This window comes from Chrysemys picta, chromosome 21 (genome assembly GCF_011386835.1).
Source record: "Chrysemys picta bellii isolate R12L10 chromosome 21, ASM1138683v2, whole genome shotgun sequence".
Classification (NCBI taxonomy): Eukaryota; Metazoa; Chordata; order Testudines; family Emydidae; genus Chrysemys; species Chrysemys picta.
Window position 1 is genome coordinate 6,206,300 of NC_088811.1, and position 19,180 is coordinate 6,225,479.

General features: G+C 43.3%; 1 protein-coding gene and 1 long non-coding RNA gene across 10 annotated transcripts in view; one reads left to right on the top strand and one right to left on the bottom strand.

Annotated features, from left to right (window-relative positions):
* CFAP74 (cilia and flagella associated protein 74) overlaps positions 1-19,180 on the top strand; it is a 119,024-nt gene that overhangs the window by 54,451 nt on the left and 45,393 nt on the right. For all 9 annotated transcript variants that reach the window (XR_010594260.1, XM_065575235.1, XM_065575233.1 and 6 more), the window contains 3 exons: positions 12,276-12,342; positions 12,855-12,944; positions 18,949-19,119. Coding sequence is in view for 8 of the 9 variants with exons in the window: in XM_065575235.1 (XP_065431307.1) it covers positions 12,276-12,342; positions 12,855-12,944; positions 18,949-19,119 (328 nt within the window). In the remaining variant the exon portion in view is untranslated. The remainder of the gene's footprint in view (positions 1-12,275; positions 12,343-12,854; positions 12,945-18,948; positions 19,120-19,180) is intronic.
* LOC135976977 (uncharacterized) overlaps positions 1-19,180 on the bottom strand; it is a 131,160-nt gene that overhangs the window by 22,885 nt on the left and 89,095 nt on the right. The window lies entirely within an intron of this gene.

Sequence of the window (19,180 nt, forward strand, 5' to 3'; positions counted from 1 at the left end):
GCAGTGGCGGGCACTTCATGTACGGGTCCCCCTCCGATAGATCTTTGGGCTCACCAGGATCTCCTGCGTAGGATGGCCCGTAATATGGACCTGCAGGCGGAGGAGATAGTGGAGGTGCACGACCCGATCGTGAATATCCTTGGAGCGGATGCCCCATCGAGGGTGGCGTTACCCCTGATCCGCACGATCCAAACGAATGCGGATACGATATGGCAAACTCCTGCCTCTATTCCACCCACAGCGAGAGGGGTGGAAAGGAAATACTTTGTCCCGTCTAAGGACTATGGGTACTTGTATACCCACCCCCAACCGTGTTCACTGGTGGTGGAATCAGTGAATGCACGAGAGCGCCACGGCCAGCAGGCTGCAGCGCCTAAATCAAAAGAGGCTAAGCGGCTCGATCTGTTTGGCCGTAAGGTTTACTCAGCCGGAGGGCTACAACTTAGAGCGGCGAACCAACAGGCGCTACTGAGCCGCTACAATTTCAACTCCTGGAACTCTATGGGGAAGGTTAAGGAGTTGATTCCCCAAGAGTCCAGGGAAGAGTTTGGAGCCATGGTAGAGGAGGGCAAGAAGGTGGCTCGGACCTCCTTGCAGGCCTCCTTGGACATTGCAGACTCAGCTGCGAGGACCCTGGCTTCGGGTATCGCTATGCGCAGGATCTCCTGGCTTCAGGTTTCGGGTTTGCCTCCGGAGCTGCAGCAAACCCTACAAGATCTGCCCTTTGAGGGTCATGGATTGTTCTCAGATAAGACGGACTCTCGCCTGCAGAGCCTCAAGGACTCGAGAACAATCATGCGCTCCCTGGGGATGCATGTTGTGGGCCCTCAGCGCAGGCCATTTAGGCCGCAGCCTCAGCGCTTCTACCCCCCCCCCGCCTCGTCAGAGACAGGACTCGGCCCGGAGGCGAGGGCGAGGTGGTAGAAGAAGGTGGACCGGCCCTCAACCCGGCCAGAACCAGGGGCCACCTAGACCACCTTCAGGCCCCAGGCAGAACTTTTGAAGGTGCGGTCGAGGACGGCGCCCCAGTCATCCCCCAGGATCCAGCCCCCTCCTTTCGGGATCGCCTCTCCCACTTCCACCGTGCTTGGTCCCTTATAACTTCGGACCGTTGGGTCCTCCGCACGGTGGAGAGGGGATACGCTATCCAGTTTTCTTCTATTCCCCCCTCCCACCCCCCTTCCCCGTCCCTCTTCAGGGACCCTTCTCACGAGCAACTTCTTATTCAGGAGGTTTCTACGCTCCTGGCCATGGGGGCCATAGAGGAGGTTCCGATAGAGTTAAGGGGCAGGGGATTTTATTCCCGTTACTTCCTGATCCCCAAGTCCAAAGGAGGTCTGCGGCCCATCTTGGACTTGCGCGGACTCAACAAATTCGTAGTAAAGTTGAAGTTCCGCATGGTCTCTTTGGGGGCCATTATCCCTTCCCTCGATCCTGGAGACTGGTTCGCCGCCCTCGACATGAAAGACGCATACTTTCACATCTCAATTTACCCACCTCACAGACGCTTCCTGCGATTCGTGGTAAACGCGGTGCACTACCAATTTGCAGTCCTTCCCTTCGGCCTATCCTTGGCCCCAAGAGTGTTCACGAAATGTATGGCTGTCGTGGCAGCGTACCTTCGTCGACAAGGGATACAGGTGTTCCCGTACCTAGACGACTGGCTGGTACGCGGTCGCACCAAAGAGCAAGTTCAAGCTCACGTCCACATAATAGTGCACACATTCAACGAGTTGGGCATCCTGCTCAACAAGGACAAATCCACTCTGGAACCTACCCAGAGAATAGAATTCATCGGCGCAGTTCTAGACTCCAGACGTGCACAAGCCATCCTGCCAGACAACCGCTTTGGCACCATCACGAGCCTCATTCAAGGGCTCCAGGCCTTCCCAACTACCACGGTGAGGTCGTGCCTTACCCTGCTGGGTCACATGGCTTCCTGCACGTACGTAACCAGGCATGCCAGACTTCGGCTTCGCCCACTCCAGACCTGGGTGTCGTCAATATACCGCCCACATCAGGACACTCTGAACATGGTGGTCACGGTCCCGATCTCGGTCCTGACCTCCCTCACCTGGTGGCTAGATCACAATGTGGTCTGCGAGGGGATACCATTTCACGCCCCTCAACCCTCTCTGCACCTGGTCACAGACGCTTCATCTCTGGGTTGGGGCGCCCATCTCAACGAACACCATACCCAGGGCCTGTGGACTGCATCCCAGCTAGCCCTGCACATCAATGTTCGGGAACTGATGGCGGTACGACTGGCGTGCCAGGCATTTCTCAACCTCCTACGTGGCCGATGTGTGTTAGTTCTCATCGACAACACCACGGCCATGTTTTACATCAACAAGCAAGGAGGAGCACGTTCGTCAATTCTATGCCAAGAGGCCATTCGCCTGTGGGACTTCTGCATCGCCCACTCAATCCACCTCACGGCATCGTTCCTCCCTGGAGTCCAGAACACTCTAGCGGATCGACTCAGCAGGTCCTTCCAGACGCACGAGTGGTCTATCCGTCCGGACATCATACATTCCATCTTCCAGAGGTGGGGGTTTCCCCAGATAGACCTGTTTGCATCCCGAGACAACAGGAAGTGCCACGTGTTCTGCTCCCTACAAGGTCGAGCTCCGGGCTCCCTCTCGGATGCGTTTCTCCTTCCCTGGAAAGACCACCTGTTTTACGCCTTCCCTCCGTTTCCTCTGGTCCACAAGGTACTGCTCAAATTGCGCAGAGACCAGGCACAGGTAATTCTGGTCGCTCCAGCGTGGCCGAGACAACACTGGTACACCACACTGTTAGAACTCTCGGTTCAGACACCGATCCCGCTTCCGTTGTATCCGGATCTCATCACGCAGGACCACGGCCGGCTGCGTCACCCCGACCTGCAATCACTCCACCTCACGGCGTGGCTGCTCCATGGTTCACCCAGGCAGAGCAGCAATGCTCGCACTCTGTCCAACAGATTCTGCTGAGCAGTAGGAAGCCCTCAACACGCACCACGTACCTGGCCAAGTGGAAGCGGTTCTCCTGTTGGTGCGAACAACGAGCCACGTCCCCGTTGCGGGCACCCATTCCTCTCATTTTGGAGTATCTCCTCTCCCTAAAACAGCAGGGGTTGGCGATATCTTCAATTAGAGTTCACCTGGCCGCTATATCGGCCTTTCACCCAGGGGAACTCGCGTCCTCGGTATTCTCTAACCCGATGGTCGTTAGATTCCTCAAGGGCTTAGACCGGACGTACCCACAACAACGTCAGCCCGTTCAGACGTGGGACCTCAACCTGGTTCTCTCCAAGCTCACAGGTCCTCCATTCGAGCCACTGGCCACCTGTTCTCTTTTGTACCTATCCTGGAAGACAGCCTTCCTCGTAGCCATCACCTCAGCAAGGCGCGTTTCTGAACTCAGGGCGCTTACATCCGAGCCCCCTTATACAGTTTTCCATAAGGATAAAGTGCAGCTTCGTCCACATCCTGCCTTTCTCCCTAAGGTGGTTTCTCCATTTCATATCAACCAGGACATCTTTCTCCCGGTCTTTTATCCCAAACCACATGCCACTCGCCAGGACCAACGTCTCCATTCCCTGGACGTGCGAAGGGCCCTGGCCTTCTATATTGACCGCACAAAGCACTTTAGAAAGACGACGCAACTCTTCGTCGCAGTGGCCGACCGAATGAAAGGCTCACCGGTCTCCTCACAACGCCTATCCTCCTGGATTACGTCTTGCATCCGGACTTGCTATGACCTGGCAGGTGTCTCAGTACCGCACCTCACCGCTCACTCCACGAGGGCCCAAGCTTCCTCGACGGCTTTCTTGGCGCAAGTTCCGATCCAGGACATTTGTAGAGCTGCGGTTTGGTCCTCAGTCCACACGTTTACAGCTCACTATGCACTAGTGCAGCAGTCCAGGGACGATGCTGCCTTCGGATCAGCGGTTTTGCACACAGCAATGTCTCACTCCGACCCCACCACCTAAGTTGGGCTTGGGAGTCACCTAATGGAATGGATATGAGCAAGCACTCGAAGAAGAAAAGACGGTTACTCACCGTTGTAACTGTTGTTCTTCGAGATGTGTTGCTCATATCCATTCCAAACCCGCCCCCCGTCCCCACTGTCGGAGTAGCCGGCAAGAAGGAACTGAGGGGGCGCCGGGTCGGCTGGGGTATATATTCAGCGCCATGAAGGCGCCACTCTAGGGGGCTCCACAGCCGACCCGCCGGTGTTGCTAGGGTAAAAATCTTCCGACGATCGTGCACGCGGCGCGCACACACCTAATGGAATGGATATGAGCAACACATCTCGAAGAACAACAGTTACAACGGTGAGTAACCGTCTTTTCCTTATTTACTTTCTCCACACCAGTCATGATTTTATAGAGCTCTATCATATCCCTCCTTAGTCATCTCTTTTTCAAGCTGAAAAGTCCCAGTTTTATTAATCTCTCCTTATATGGCAGCCGTTTCATACCCCCTAATCATTTTTGTTGCCCTTTTCTGAAACTTTTCCAATTCCAATATATCTTTTTTGAGATGGGGCAACCACATCTGCACGCAGTATTCAAGATGTAGGCGTACCATGGATTTATATAGAGGCAATATGATATTTTCTGTCTTATCCCTTTCTTAATAATTCCCAACATTTTGTTCGCTATTTTGATTGCCGCTGCACACTGAGTGGATGTTTTCAGAGAACTATCCACAATGACTCCAAGATCTTTCTTGAGTGGAAACAGCTAATTTAGACCCCCTCATTTTATATGTATAGTTTTCCAATGTGCATTATTTTGCATTTATCAACATTGAATTTCATCTGCCATTTTGTTGCCCAGTCACCCAGTTTTGTGAGATCCTTTTGTAGCTCTTCAGAGTCTGCCTGGGATTTAACTATCTTGAGTAGTTTTGTATCATCTGCAAATTTTGCCACCTCACTATTTACCTCTTTTTCCAAATCATTTATGAATAGGTTAAATAGGACTGGGCCTAGTACAGGCCCCTGGGGGACACCACTATTTACATCTCTCCCTTCTGAAAACTGACCATTTATTCCTACCCTTTGTTTCTGATAATTACATGAAGGTCTTTAGACAAGATTAAATTTAATTTCACATAGTTCCTTCCATATTCTAGCTGTTTGAAAATCCCAGCCTTAACTCATTTCTTTTTAAAGACACCTAAGGAAGTTAGATGCCCACTTTCCACTCACACATTGGTGACAAGACAATTTGTTATAAATTAACTGCACAGAAAAGCACTGGAGTGTATAGACATGCACCAGAATTTTCAAAAGGGCTCAGCAGCCACAACTGAGACCAGATTTTAAGATCCCAATTAGGCACCTAAATAACTGGTCAGATTTTCAAAGGAGCCTGGCGTCCAGCAAACTGAGCACTTTTGAGAATCTATTTACTTAAGTGCCTAAAGGGGAGTTGATTTTTGTTCTGAAAATCTGGTTCCAGTTGTGGGTGGTGAGCATTTGAGAATCTAGCAGATTTAGGATAACGGATTCCTGCTCCAAATATCTTGCAATCTAAATAAACAGACAAAAGAGTGAGGAGGGATGGGGCATGAGAATTATCTGACTTTTTCTTTTATCTAAAATCATTAATATTCCATGCCAGTGTGAAGGGAAAAATTACTTGGCCTTGCAAAATGAGGATTAAGAGAATATTAGTAAATCTAACATGCCCATCTCTGTAGTATCTAAGTGATAGTGAACAAGGGGCTGATCCAAAGCTCACTGAAGTCAATGGAAAGACTCCTATTCACTTCAGTGGGCTTTGGTTCAAGCCCTGAATGAATACTTCTGTTGTTTTTTACTTAGGGTACGTGACGGGTAGTGATCGATCTATCGGGGATCGATTTATCGCGTCTAGTGTAGACGCGATAAAATCGATGCTCGATTGCTCTGCCATCGACTCCGGAACTCCACCGTGGCGAGAGGCGGAAGTGGAGTCGACGGGAGCAGCAGCAGTCGACTCGCCACTGTCCTCACGGCTAGGTAAATCAACCTAAGATAAGCCTACTTCAGCTACGCTATTCGCAGCTGAAGTAGGCTTATTTTAGGTCGATTTACCTACACTAGGTCTACACTAGGGGAGGGGGATCGACCTAAGATAGGCAACTTCAGCTACGCGAATAGCGTATCTTAGGTCGATCCCCCTCCCCTAGTGTAGACCTAGCCTTAATGTATCAGGCACTTTGAAAAAGGCAAAGAACCACCCTGATAATTAGAGAAAAGGGACCTGAGTTTCTGTCTGGGCCACTAAAAGGGATTTTACATTAACCTAGAAATTGTTTTGCCTATCAGCTGCCCTCCGCTGTGGTATGGGTCAGGTTAACTTCCTGATTATTGGTAGTTCATATGAAGGCTAAGATGAAAAGAGCTGATTAAATAAAGGAATAGAAATCTTTATGACAAAGATCATTTAAATGGAAATTTCTAGGGATGTCTACATCAATTCTTTAACATAATATTGACAATAGATTATGTAGCAAAATATTTTGTCCCGTTGGGACAGATTCCAATAAATGACTATATTGATAAATTATCAATCAGCAAATGAGAGCATCCCTGGTCTGTTTCTTTTTAAGCATTCTTCATGGGCTAATCTTAGGCTAGGTGTACACTACCCACCTGAATCGGTGGGTAGAAATCGATCTCTCGGGGATCGAATTATCGCGTCTCATCGGGACGCGACAGTCGATCCCCGAATCGACGCTCTTACTCCACCAGTGGAGGTGGGAGTAAGCGCCATCGACGGGGAGCCGCGGAGGTCGATTTTGCCGCCGTCCTCACAGCGGGGTAAGTTGGCTCAGATACGTCGAATTCAGCTACGCTATTCGCGTAGCTGAATTTGCGTATCTTAAATCGACCCCCCCCCCCGTAGTGAAGACCTGCCCTTAGATTGAGATGTTCTGAACCCACAAAAATATCAATTATTCCCCCAAGAATTCACTGTAACTTTAATTTTAAAAAAATATCAAGGAAATATGTTTATTTGGAACTCTGTTAAACCAAACAAAAGACCAATTATGATCAGGCTTAAAAGTGAAAAAAGCCAGCATTGTGTGTGTAAATGCTATTTATTAACAGATGAAACAGCTTGAACCAAACTTGCTTACTCTGCATGTAATTGAAATTAAAAGTTGCCAATTCTTCAGGCTAACCTGAGGAAATAGTTTCTGACATTGATGTTTCTGTTGTACCCCCGTGAAGTGACACAATATATTGCACACTGAAATGAACAAGTCATGTTACTACAATAACTGATTTCATACTTGAGAGATTCTATTTTACAGCTCACTGCCCTCTGCCACTTTGTAGTGATAGGATGTGCTTTGAATTTCTAGCCACCTCAATAAGATAAGTCATGGTGCTTAACAAGATGACCTTGTAAACTGGAGTAATAAGATGAAATTTAATAGTGAAAAGTGCAAGGTCATGTATTTAGGGATTAATAACAAGAATATTTGTTATAAACTGGGGACTCATCAGTTGGAAGTAACAGGAAGAGGAGAAGGAACTCGGAGTATTGGTTGATCACAGGATGACTATGAGCCGCCAATGTGATATGGCGGTGAAAACAGCTAATGTGATCTTGGGATGCATCAGGCAAGGTATTTCCAGTAGAGATAAGGAGGTTTTAGTACCATTATACAAGGCACTGGTGAGACGTCATCTGGAATACTGTGTGTAGCTCTGGTCTCCCATGTTTAAGAAGGATGAATTCAAACTCGAACAGGTACAGAGATGGACTACTAGGATGATCCGAGGAATGGAAAACCTGTCTTATGAAAGGAGACTCAAAGAGCTTGGCTTGTTTAGCCTAACCAAAAGAAGGCTGAGGGGACATATGATTGCTCTCTATAAATATATCAGAGGGATAAATACCAGGGAGGGAGAGGAATTATTTAAGCTCAGTACCAATGTGGACACAAGAACAAATGGATATAAACTGGCCATCAGGAAGTTTAGACTTGAAATTAGACGAAGGTTTCTAACCATCAGAGGAGTGAAGTTCTGGAACAGCCTTCCAAGGGGAGCAGTGGGGGCAAAAGACCTATCTGGCTTCAAGACCAAGCTTGATAAGTTTATGGAGGGGATGGTATGATGGGATAGCCTAATTTTGGCAATTAATTGATCTTTGATTATTAGCGGTAAATATGCCCAGTGGCCTGTGATGGGATGTTAGATGGGGTGGGATCGGAGTTACTACAGAGAATTCTTTCCTGGGTGTCTGACTGGTGAGTCTTGCCCACATGCTCAGGGTTTAGCTGATTGCCATATTTGGGGTCGGGAAGGAATTTTCCTCCAGGGCAGATTGGCAGAGGCCTTGGGGTTTTTTTGCCTGCCTCTGCAGTTTGGGGCACGGGTCACTTGCTGGAGGATTCTCTGCACTTTGAAGTCTTTAAACCATGATTTGAGGACTTCAATAACTCAGACAAAGATTAGGGGATTATTACAGGAGTGGGTGGGTGAAATTCTGTGGCCTGCGTTGTGCAGGTGGTCAGACTAGACCAGGGGTAGGCAACCTATGGCACGTGTGCCAAAGGCACCATACGAGCTGATTTTCAGTGGCACTCACACTGCCCGGGTCCTGGCCACCGGTCTGGGGGGCTCTGCACTTTAATTTAATTGTAAATGAAGTTTCTTAAATATTATAAAAACCTTATTTGCTTTACATACAACAACAGTTTAGTTATATATTATAGACTTATAAAGATCTTCTAAAAATGTTAAAATGTATTACTGGCACGCAAAACCTTAAATTAGAATGAATAAATTAAGACATGACGCACCACTTCTGAAAGGTTGCCGACCCCTGGACTAGACGATCATGATGGTCCCTTCTGACCTTAAAGTCTACACCAACCCCCACCCTTTCAGTCCCTACAACAGTGTATTGGAATATGAACAAGATACAATTACTGACTGAGCACAACCTCCTTGAGAGCTACAAGTTCTGAATTCAATGAGCTGTAGAAGCTCTTGTTAAATTTTACCTCTTCCTTTCAAATATCCTTCTCAGTGCAGCCTTTCATGGCCCTTTGCAGTTTTAATTTAACACATTTTGAATTAGAAATAGGACATTTGACTTTATTGACTAGTTTAAGCTGTTACAGTATCTTGAATATGGTCACATTCATTGTTAAAGGGGAAGAGGTTGGATGCTGAACAATTTAGTCACAGACTCACAGAGAAAGAGATGCAAATCTGACCCCAGTTCAAGAAAGCACATGCTTAATTTTAAACATGCTTAAGTGCTTTTCTGAATAGGCGTCTAACTTTATGCCAGTTTTGGAGTCTACTGTACATTGATCTAAAATTTGAACCAATGATTTTAACTATTAAGACTTCTTAATTAAAATTAAATGAATACACTTTTATGGATTAGGAAAGCCATTTTCTTACACATCTTTGGATGCTCGTGAGGATTGGTTAATTTTGTCTTCATTTAGCATGTTCATTGAATTGCATATTTAATTCGACATCCCTGATATGTGATTGAAATATAAATTACAACTTGCTAAAAATCCTAAATCTTACCTTGGTATAATAGGTTTGTCAAAGTACCTTCCAATTATAAATTAAGCTTCAGGTACTGTGAGCAAAGTACATTAATGCAGTTTTTGTTAAACTGCATTGAAAAATATGTCTGAATTAATTTAGGTTTCAAAAACTAAATTATACTCTTTCCTCTTACATTTACCAAGTAGCTAGCTAGAAATTTTATCTATATATCTTTTTTCCAATAAGACTGTATAAGATAGTATGCTAATTGCTTGTACAGCACATATCAGATTTGTACATATAAGGCTGTGTAATGCTTTACCTCATCTCAAGTAGAAAGCCATACATTGACAATTTATTACTCCAACCAATTTTTGCCAAGCATTCGGAAATTACAAATCAAAGCTGTCTTAATATCTGACTTACCTACCTTCCCTTAAGAGAGTCACACATGTGGATTTTCTTGCACTGTTAGAATTTTTTCATAAGGCAGGTAGTTATATACTTTGTGTTTTAAAAGTAATACCAGTGATAGAGAGTGTCAAGTATCCGGGGTAGCTGTGTTAGTCTGTATCTACAAAAACAACAAGAAGTCTGGTGGCACCTTAAGACTAACAGATTTATTTGGGCATAAGCTTTCGTGGGTAAAAACCTCACTTCTTCAGATGCATAGTGAAAGTTACAGATGCAGGCATTATATACTGACACATGGAGAGCAGGGAGTTACTTCGCAAGCGGAGAACCAGTGTTGACAGGGCTCATTGCTACTTCTAGCTATTGCCAGGTCAAACTGCCTCAGACAGTTGTTGCTCCCTCATGTGCAGATCTGAGGGCCAGTGGATCCAAGGATTCACAGACCCCTGACCCACCACTGAGAGTCCTCACCCCTCTACACATTCCCACAGAGTAGGCTGCCCAGGAGCTCAGCTCACAAAGGGTAGCTCTGGAGTCATCCTAGACTTGATCCTGCACCAACCAAATTAATGGGAGTTTTTTCATTGACTTAAATAGGAGCAGACAAACCCCCATGCAGGGGCGGCTCTAGCTTTTTTGCTGCCCCAAGCACAGCAGTCATGCCGCCAAAGGCTGCCTGACTGCTGCCCTCAAAGCGAACGGCAGGCCACCCCCCTGCGGCTTGCCGCCCCAGGCACACACTTGGTGCACTGGTGCCTGGAGCCGCCGCTGCCCCCATGTAGCCACCTGTATGGGAAAGGGCTGTAGAACTCAATATGGATGTAACCAACATAGTTCCTTAGATATTACTCTAAAGCCTCTAGAATGTAACAGAGTCTTAAAGAGAGACATTCTGTAGAATTCTATAGCAGGGATAGAATTCTCTATTAAGTTCTATAGGACCATTCAGACCCCCAGTTTGAAAGGATCTCAATTTCTATCCTGTAGGAATTTTCCATAAGGGACTCCATAGCCATCCACACTACTCTCCCCCATCACATACACACAGGAACTGCAATAATGCAGACGTGTTTAGGGGTGCAAGGAGATACAGTGTGAATGAATGTACATAATATGGTGAAGTAGTACATGCATCTGACGAAGTGGGTATTGATCCACGAAAGCTTATGCTCCAATACCGTCTGTTAGTCTATAAGGTACCACAGGACTCTGTTGCTAGTAAACATTGGAGATGTTCGGACCTTGATGTTGATTACTCTCCAATGAAAGCTCATCATCTTTGCCATTTCCAGGCTGCGCTGGCTGAATTTAGGCTACCTTTGTGGTTGAGAGTACTTGCTAAGAGTGAAGATTAGTCCAGCAAACTTTCTCCAGACTGTAAGCATGTTTCAACCCCAGAACCTTGAATGGTGTTCCCTTTTTCCAAATGCGATTGGAGGAGGGTTTTTTTAAAATGCTCCTTTAATAAGATTCATTTTTCTTATCATTTTAGGTGCGTTTCTAACAGCTCCAAGATAGTCCAGCTTGCCTGGGAATTCCCCTGGCTAATAATTTGCAGTTATTTCATTTGCTTAGTTTCCATCTTCTCTGCCATGCAGCCAGAACAGACCCTCAGCTGTGACTCACTAGCAGTACTTAGAATGCAGCACCTAGATTTCTTGTCTCACAAATCCTGTTTCAGTCACAGTTGAAAAGAAGTTTAATGGTCTCACTGAAGTCCCTGGTGGACTTTTTGTTCACATCACAAAGACCGTAAAATATGGCACAATTTGAAACAACTGGCAGCTTCTACTCAGAGGATAAGATATAAATGTTGCTGTTTGTACAATTTGCAACAGACAGCACATACTGTAATATTGGTAGTTAGCTTGCAACTGCATGGTTCTTTTTAATTTATCTTTTTTCCTTGCTCTGGAACTTGATTAGCAGAGGTATTACAGGTCATGATGCTCAACAGACACATGTAGATATTGGGAGAAGCTGTGTCCTAGTAGCTAAATCAGGGGACTGAAGTCAAAAGACTTAGGTTCTATTCTTGACACTGCTACTGGCACTTTGTGTGATCTTGGGCAAGTCACTTCACCCCTCAGTTTCCCCATGTGTAAAATGGGCACAATAACGCTCGCCTTTTTAAAGCGCTTTGAGATTTTCCAATGAAAAGCTCTATACAAGTACAAAGTGTGATTGTTTATTATTTCTCAATATTTGCACAGCCTTTCACTGGCCCCACTCTTTCTGCTTGTATGTAATAAATTCACCCAAGTAAAAATATGTAATTTTCCTGTGAATTTTGGGAGCCGGATTTTGAAATATAAATCTAACTCAGTGCCATACATTTATGATCTGCACAGCTTTGATCCACCTGGCCAGATGTCTGCTGGAATGTCATGTGAAGTGGTGGTAACATTTAAACCAATGGTAAGTGCACTTTATGCAGCAATTATAATACAAATATGTTAGTTATAGGATGATGTGAATAATAGTGTTATCCATCCACCTAATTTGAGAATAGTATCATTAGTCCAATTTTGTTAATTGTTAGAAAGGAAACAAAGGTAATTACAACCTTAAAAATAATATTCTAATTTAAATATCTTGCACACCACACACTGGCATTTTCTAGTACAATATTTTATTATAACTTCAAGCATTAAGTATATCTGTAGCATGTATTGTCAGGCTGAAAACTGCTGCAAACTGGAACATGTTAGATGTTACCTTCCTGAAATAAGTTAGGTAATTAGCAAAAAAAGTTGCAGTTACATAGAAACCTAGGCACACTAAAATTATGTTACCGTATCTAACCTTAACAATGTATTTATTTCTTCTTTACTGTAATGTATAAGTTGATTAACTTTTTCAGATGGCTAAAGATTTAATGCTTAATCTGTTTAGCTGCATCATTAATTTTTTTAAATTATTTTGTTTAGATAAATGAAGTTCTTGAAGGAAAAGTCACATTTTTGGCTCAGAATGGTTCCTTTTCCATTCCATTGAAATGTACAATCAAGAGATGTGTTGTAAGTCAATTTTTTTTTAAACTTTAAATACTTTGGATGAGAGAATCCAGTGTAAGAGCAAAATGAATATAAATATTAGTGAGAATACTTAGAAATGTATACACTTTTCACTTTCTTATTCCTCTGTCTCAAGTACTCTCTTGCCATAATGATTCATTCCTGAAAAGATTCTTCTATGAAAGTGCAGCACTACTATCAGCATATTTCATAAAGATTTCTTTATAGCTTGTAAGGTTCTTTATAAGCATGTTAGTAAACAATGTCCAACATTTCATAGATTCATAGATTCTAGGACTGGAAGGGACCTCGAGAGGTCATCGGGTCCAGTCCCCTGCCCGCATGGCAGGACCAAATACTGTCTAGACCATCTAACTTCTCTAAGTGATTTTTAACTTGTTCTTTTTTTTTTATTTTATCTGCTAAACCTAACCCCTTCCTATTAGCATTCACTATGTTAGGCATTCCTTCAGACTTCTTGGTGAAGACCGAAACAAAAAAGCCATTAAGCATCCCTGCCATTTCCAAGTTTCCTGTTACTGTTTCTCCCTCTTCACTGAGCAGTGGGCCTACCCTGTCTTTGGTCTTCCTTTTGCTTCTAATGTATTGATAAAAAGTCTTCTTGTTTCCCTTTATTCCTGTAGCTAGTTTGAGCTCATTTTGTGCCTTTGCCTTTCTAATCTCGCCCCTGCATTCCTGTGTTGTTTGCCTATATTCATCCTTTGTAATCTGTCCTAGTTTCCATTTTTTATATGACTCCTTTTTATTTTTTAGATCATGCAAGATCTCGTGGTTAAGCCAAGGTGGTCTTTTGCCACATTTTCTATCTTTCCTAACCAGCGGAATAGCTTGCTTTTGGGCCCTTAATAGTGTCCCTTTGAAAAACTGCCAACTCTCCTCAGTTGTTTTTCCCCTCAGTCTTCCTATGGACCTTACCTATCAGCTCTCTGAGCTTACTAAAATCCGCCTTCCTGAAATCCATTGTCTCTATTTTGCTGTTCTCCCTTCTACCCTTCTTTAGAATTGCAAACTCTATGATTTCATGATCACTTTCACCCAAGCTGCCTTCTACTTTCAAATTTTCAATGAGTTCCTCCCTATTTGTTAAAATCAAGTCTAGAACAGCTTCCCCCCTAGTAGCTTTTTCAACCTTCTGAAATAAAAAGTTGTCTGCAATGCAGTCCAATAATTTGTTGGATAGTCTGTCCCCCGCTGTGTTATTTTCCCAACATATATTTGGATAGTTGAAATCCCCCATCACCACCAAATCTTGGGCTTTGGATGATTTTACTTGTTTAAAAAAAGCCTCATTCACCTCTTCCACCTGGTTAGGTGGCCTGTAGTAGACTCCTAGCATGACATCACCCTTGTTTTTTACCCCTTTTAGCCTAACCCAGAGACTCTCAACACTTCCGTTTCCTATGTCCATCTCCACCTCAGTCCAAGTGTGTACATTTTTAATATATAGGGCAACACCTCCTCCCTTTTTCCCCTGTCTAGCCTTCCTGAGCAAGCTGTACCCATCCACAACAACATTCCAAACATGTGTATTATCCCACCAAGTTTCAGTGATGCCAACAATGTCATAGTTGTATTTATTTATTAGCACTTCCAGTTCTTCCTGCTTATTACCCATACTTCCCGCATTTGTATATAGGCATCTAAGATACTGGTTTGATCTTGCCTCCCAGTTTTGTCCTGACCCTCCTTTCTCTCTGCCAATATAGCCCACACTCCCTCTTGTTTCCGACCCATCTCCCAGGTCTCCATGTTCCCCACTTACCTGTGGGCTTTGCTCACCTGTTCCCGTCAAACCTAGTTTAAAGCCCTCCTCACTAGGTTAGCTAGTCTGTGTCCAAATAGGGTCTTTCCCCTCCTCGAAAGGTGAACGCCATCTCTGCCTAGCAGTCCTTCCTCGAATAGCATCCCGTGGTCGAGGAAGCCAAAGCCCTCCTGGCGACACCATCTTCGCAGCCAGGCATTCACCTCCATGATGCATCTGTCTCTGCCCGGGCCCCTACCTTTGACAGGAAGAATCGAAGAGAATACCACCTGCGCTCCAAACTCCTTCACCTGTACTCCCAGAGCCCTGTAGTCACTCTTGATCCGCTCAGTGTCACACCTCGCGGTATCATTTGTGCCCACATGGATGGATTTCTGCCTAGTAGATGCATTGTTATATTTTGAGTTAAACAAGAAATGCTGTTTAAGGTCTCAGGCCCCAAACTCAACAGAGATTTATGCATGTGCTTATCTTTAAGCATGTGAGTACTCAAATTGGAGTCAGTGGGACTCTTACTACTATTTATTAATTATGTGCAATACAGAAGTGCCTAGGTCCCCTAGTCATGCACAAGGATCCCATTGCACTAGGGGCTGTACAGAAACAGAACAAACAGATGTTCTGCCCCCAAGGACCTTACAAGGTACTCATGTGCTTATAGTTAAAAATCTGTTAAAATTATAGTTAAGGCTTTATCATTTCGGTCCTCTAATTAACATGCAAAAAAAGGGTAGGTAAATGCATGGCACATGTAGCCAACACCCATTACTTTTCCTTCTCATTTTATTTTGAACATAACATTACAAAATGTATTTCATATTTTATTGGAGGTGAAAATAACTTATTGTATGAGAAGACATGCTATCTTACACACAAATGCTTGAGGGTTTCACTGAGACATTTACAAAATCACTTTAACGTATACAGCTCACCATGAGCCGTGACCTTAACTTCCAGTGGAAACCAGTTGGGAGTTATGTTTAAAAAATTAAATAAAAAATATGACAGGAGAGTGGGGAAAGATGTTCAAAGTCACAAATAGAAGTTGCGTACCTTACTTCCTTATGTTTCTTTGAAAATCTAGCCTGTGTCTCAGGGAATTTGTTCATAAGCTTAGCTTTCCATGTAAACAAAAAATCATAACACATCTTTAGATCCCTCCATCTATTCATAATAAAACTTATAAATCATCTCTCCTTATGCAAAGTATCAGCCTTTAGAGAATTTTTAAACGAGGAATATATATATATATATATTATATTTAAGCTATGACACACAGTATTTTCACAGGAGGCACTAGTTTTTCCTTAAGTGGGGGCATTTGATTTCTCATGGGCTACTTTGAAGAATGTACTTTGGCAGAGCAACCGCTCTTTTGAAACTTCCTTATCAGATACGTGACGATATATCAGTTACAAGATTGCATCAGAGACCAAATGAGATGGGATAAACAATGTGTGCCTACAGACTGACACTAAACAAATCTAGACACTGGATGGAAATGGGTATGCAGGATGATTTTTCCCAATATAGCAGTCACTAAGGAATCAGGATAGCAAATAGAAAATTTGGAGTATTACTAGTAGTCCTACTAGCAGCACAAACAGGTATAAAAAGGATTTAGACACAGGAGAGCTACCCTGGAGTAGAACTGGGCAAATTATAGATTTTTCAGTTCATTGACAAGTCTAAAAATAAATAAATAAAATTAATTAATTTAAAGTTGTGTCAGATCAAACCAAAAATGAAATTTTTCAAACATTTTCCATGAATCAAAGAGTTGAAAAAAAATTAATTCAAGTTGAACAAAATGTTTCATTTTGGTTCAACATTTTTTTAAAGTTTATTTTTAAAAATAAAATTAAAGGACATTTCAAAATGAAAAATGATTTTGATCCAAAAAATGTAAACATTTCATTTTGAAAATATCAAAATGAAATGCTTTGAGGGGGATTTTTTTTTTTTAAGATTTTTTTTTCTTGACTTAAAATATTAGGCAAAAACAATGTGAATTTGCAAAATATTTCCATGTTTTCGAATCTGCATTTTTTGCTGAAAAAACTTTCAATCAAAAAAATTTGTTTTGCTCTAGCTTGGAATTTTTATTGTTCTTTATTGCATTGCACATTGAGAGCTCAGCAGACAGCAAGTTTTACTCATAGATAGATAGTGAAACAAAGCAAAAATAATCAAATACACAGAAGAGGAAAAATAAGAAAATAGAAACTGTGAAAGGAAATTCAGTGTATTACTCAGGAAGTCCCCAGTTTATTAAACCACTTAAGCGTGTGCTTAAATTTAAACACATGAGAAGTCATTTTGACTTCAGTAGGATTATTTGATACTTAAAGTGGAGCATGTACTTAAATGATTTACTGGGTTGGGGTCTAAAGACAATAAATATGAGTGTTGCACCTCACTCTTAGAGAGCCAGCAAACTAGGGATTTGACAGACTGTCAGAAGGAAAAACTATCACCTGGGGGATCCAATCCGCTATGTTGAGCAATTTATGCATAAAGCTGTGGAACAGACTATCTGCTTAGGGAACCTTGATTTGTACAAACTAACTAAGTACATCATTTTTCTTCAACAAAAGGTGCTTCTTCTAATCATCCCTCTGTTCCCTACAAGTCAAGGTAAAAAAAGTCAACCCTTGAAATGAGCAACTTTTTGTTGATTTCCCATAGCCATGAACATAGATGCTGTCTTTATGAGTTGCCAGGGGGTGCTTGACCCCTGCTCCACCCCAGGTCCCGCCTCCACTCCATCCCTTCCCCCAAACCCCCACCCCCACCCCTTCTTGCCCCACTCCTGCTCCATTCCACCCCTTTCCCCCAAGCGCACCCCACCCTTGCTCCTCCCTCTCTCCCCAGCACCTCCTGCATGCCACTGAACAGCTGATCTGTGGTGGGCGGGAGGGGGAGGAGCTGATGGGGGGGGCTGTTAGTGGGTGCAGAACACCCACTATTTTTTTCCATGGGTGCTCCAGCCCTGGAGCACCCACGAGTCGGTGCTTATGGCCATGAATACTGGTATTAAATATCACCGTACTGCCTGATTCAGAAATTCACCCCTGACTTGGCAGCAAATTACCAGTAAATAAATTGCCTAATAAATCAGCTGCTCTAATATCTATTTGCTACTAAATGTGAAATTTAGCTGCAGAGCAAACCCATAAGAAAATATCCAAGTGATCGTAAAGCCTTTGAGTTGTGTATATGGATTTGAAAGAGCAGATGGCCAATTCTCTGCTATCATGGATTCAATGATTTTCCAGGCCATTACAGTTATATACATTCTGTATTTCACATTACAACAGTCCTTGTCAACCAAAGCAACTTTGCCTATGTCTTTGCTTCAGTTAAGGTTGCCTCTTATAAAATGGATTTGTTTTCCATCCCTTTCAAAAGGGATAACACTTTCTATGGGAAAGGGTCAGTGGAAGTTTTAAAGAAAGATGGGGAGAGGGGAAAGTTCTGAACTACAGCAACTTTAAAATTTTACAAATTGAAGTGTATATTGTATAAAGAAACATTCTGATTGCTTTAAAAGTTTGTGGGAATTCAGCCCACCGTGGTCTGCTAGCAGATTGAAGATTAACAAGTTTTACAAAAGGAAGACTCATTCTCTTCAGCCACTTGATGCTTGAAACAATTTCATATGCCTCTTCCATAAACTTAATTACAAGATTAATGAAAATTCCACCTCTACTAATGAGTCACTATGAGGTTAAAGCTGTTATAGCCCTAACACGCTAGAATGTGTCACAAATTGATCGTCAATCAATACAACACATTGGACGCTCTTCTTTTCCAGCATGGTACCAGCAAGATAATTCCACCTAATTGAGATATAAAAAGAACAATGGGGCCAAATTCTGCCCTGCAAACCAATGTATAAATACAGAATAACTCCCTTGATTCGATGGGAGTTACCACAGCTTTATGCAATGATGTAACTAATCACAGAATCTGGCCAACTGTTTCCAGCATCATTTAATGGAGTGAAAGGAAAGTTGTTCACTTTAATATGACTTCGTTGTTCAGATGGGTTGGCTTCTACACAAAAGACAGAAGAGTGCCCATAATTTGTGTCATTATTTGACATTGTCTTTGAAGAGGTAATAAGGACTTTAAAGTATTATGCTCAAAATGGTAGATGTTCATTTAATTGACATTACTGACTATCTAGGACAGCAGTAATTATGGTTTTTCTCCTTACAGCTGGCACTAGATAAAGAGCTCATTGACTTTGGCACTCATGTGGTAGGGGAGACAATTTCACGGACAATCATCCTAACAAACCGTGGCGCTTTGGGAACAAGATTTAAACTCCAGACATCAGCGGGTGACAATGGCACGTGCACAACAGCGAAATCTTCCCTCGAAAGAATGGTGGGTCCAAGGGCATTTCATCAGACTGATTTAGACACTCCAACCAGTAGAGCTTGTTAGA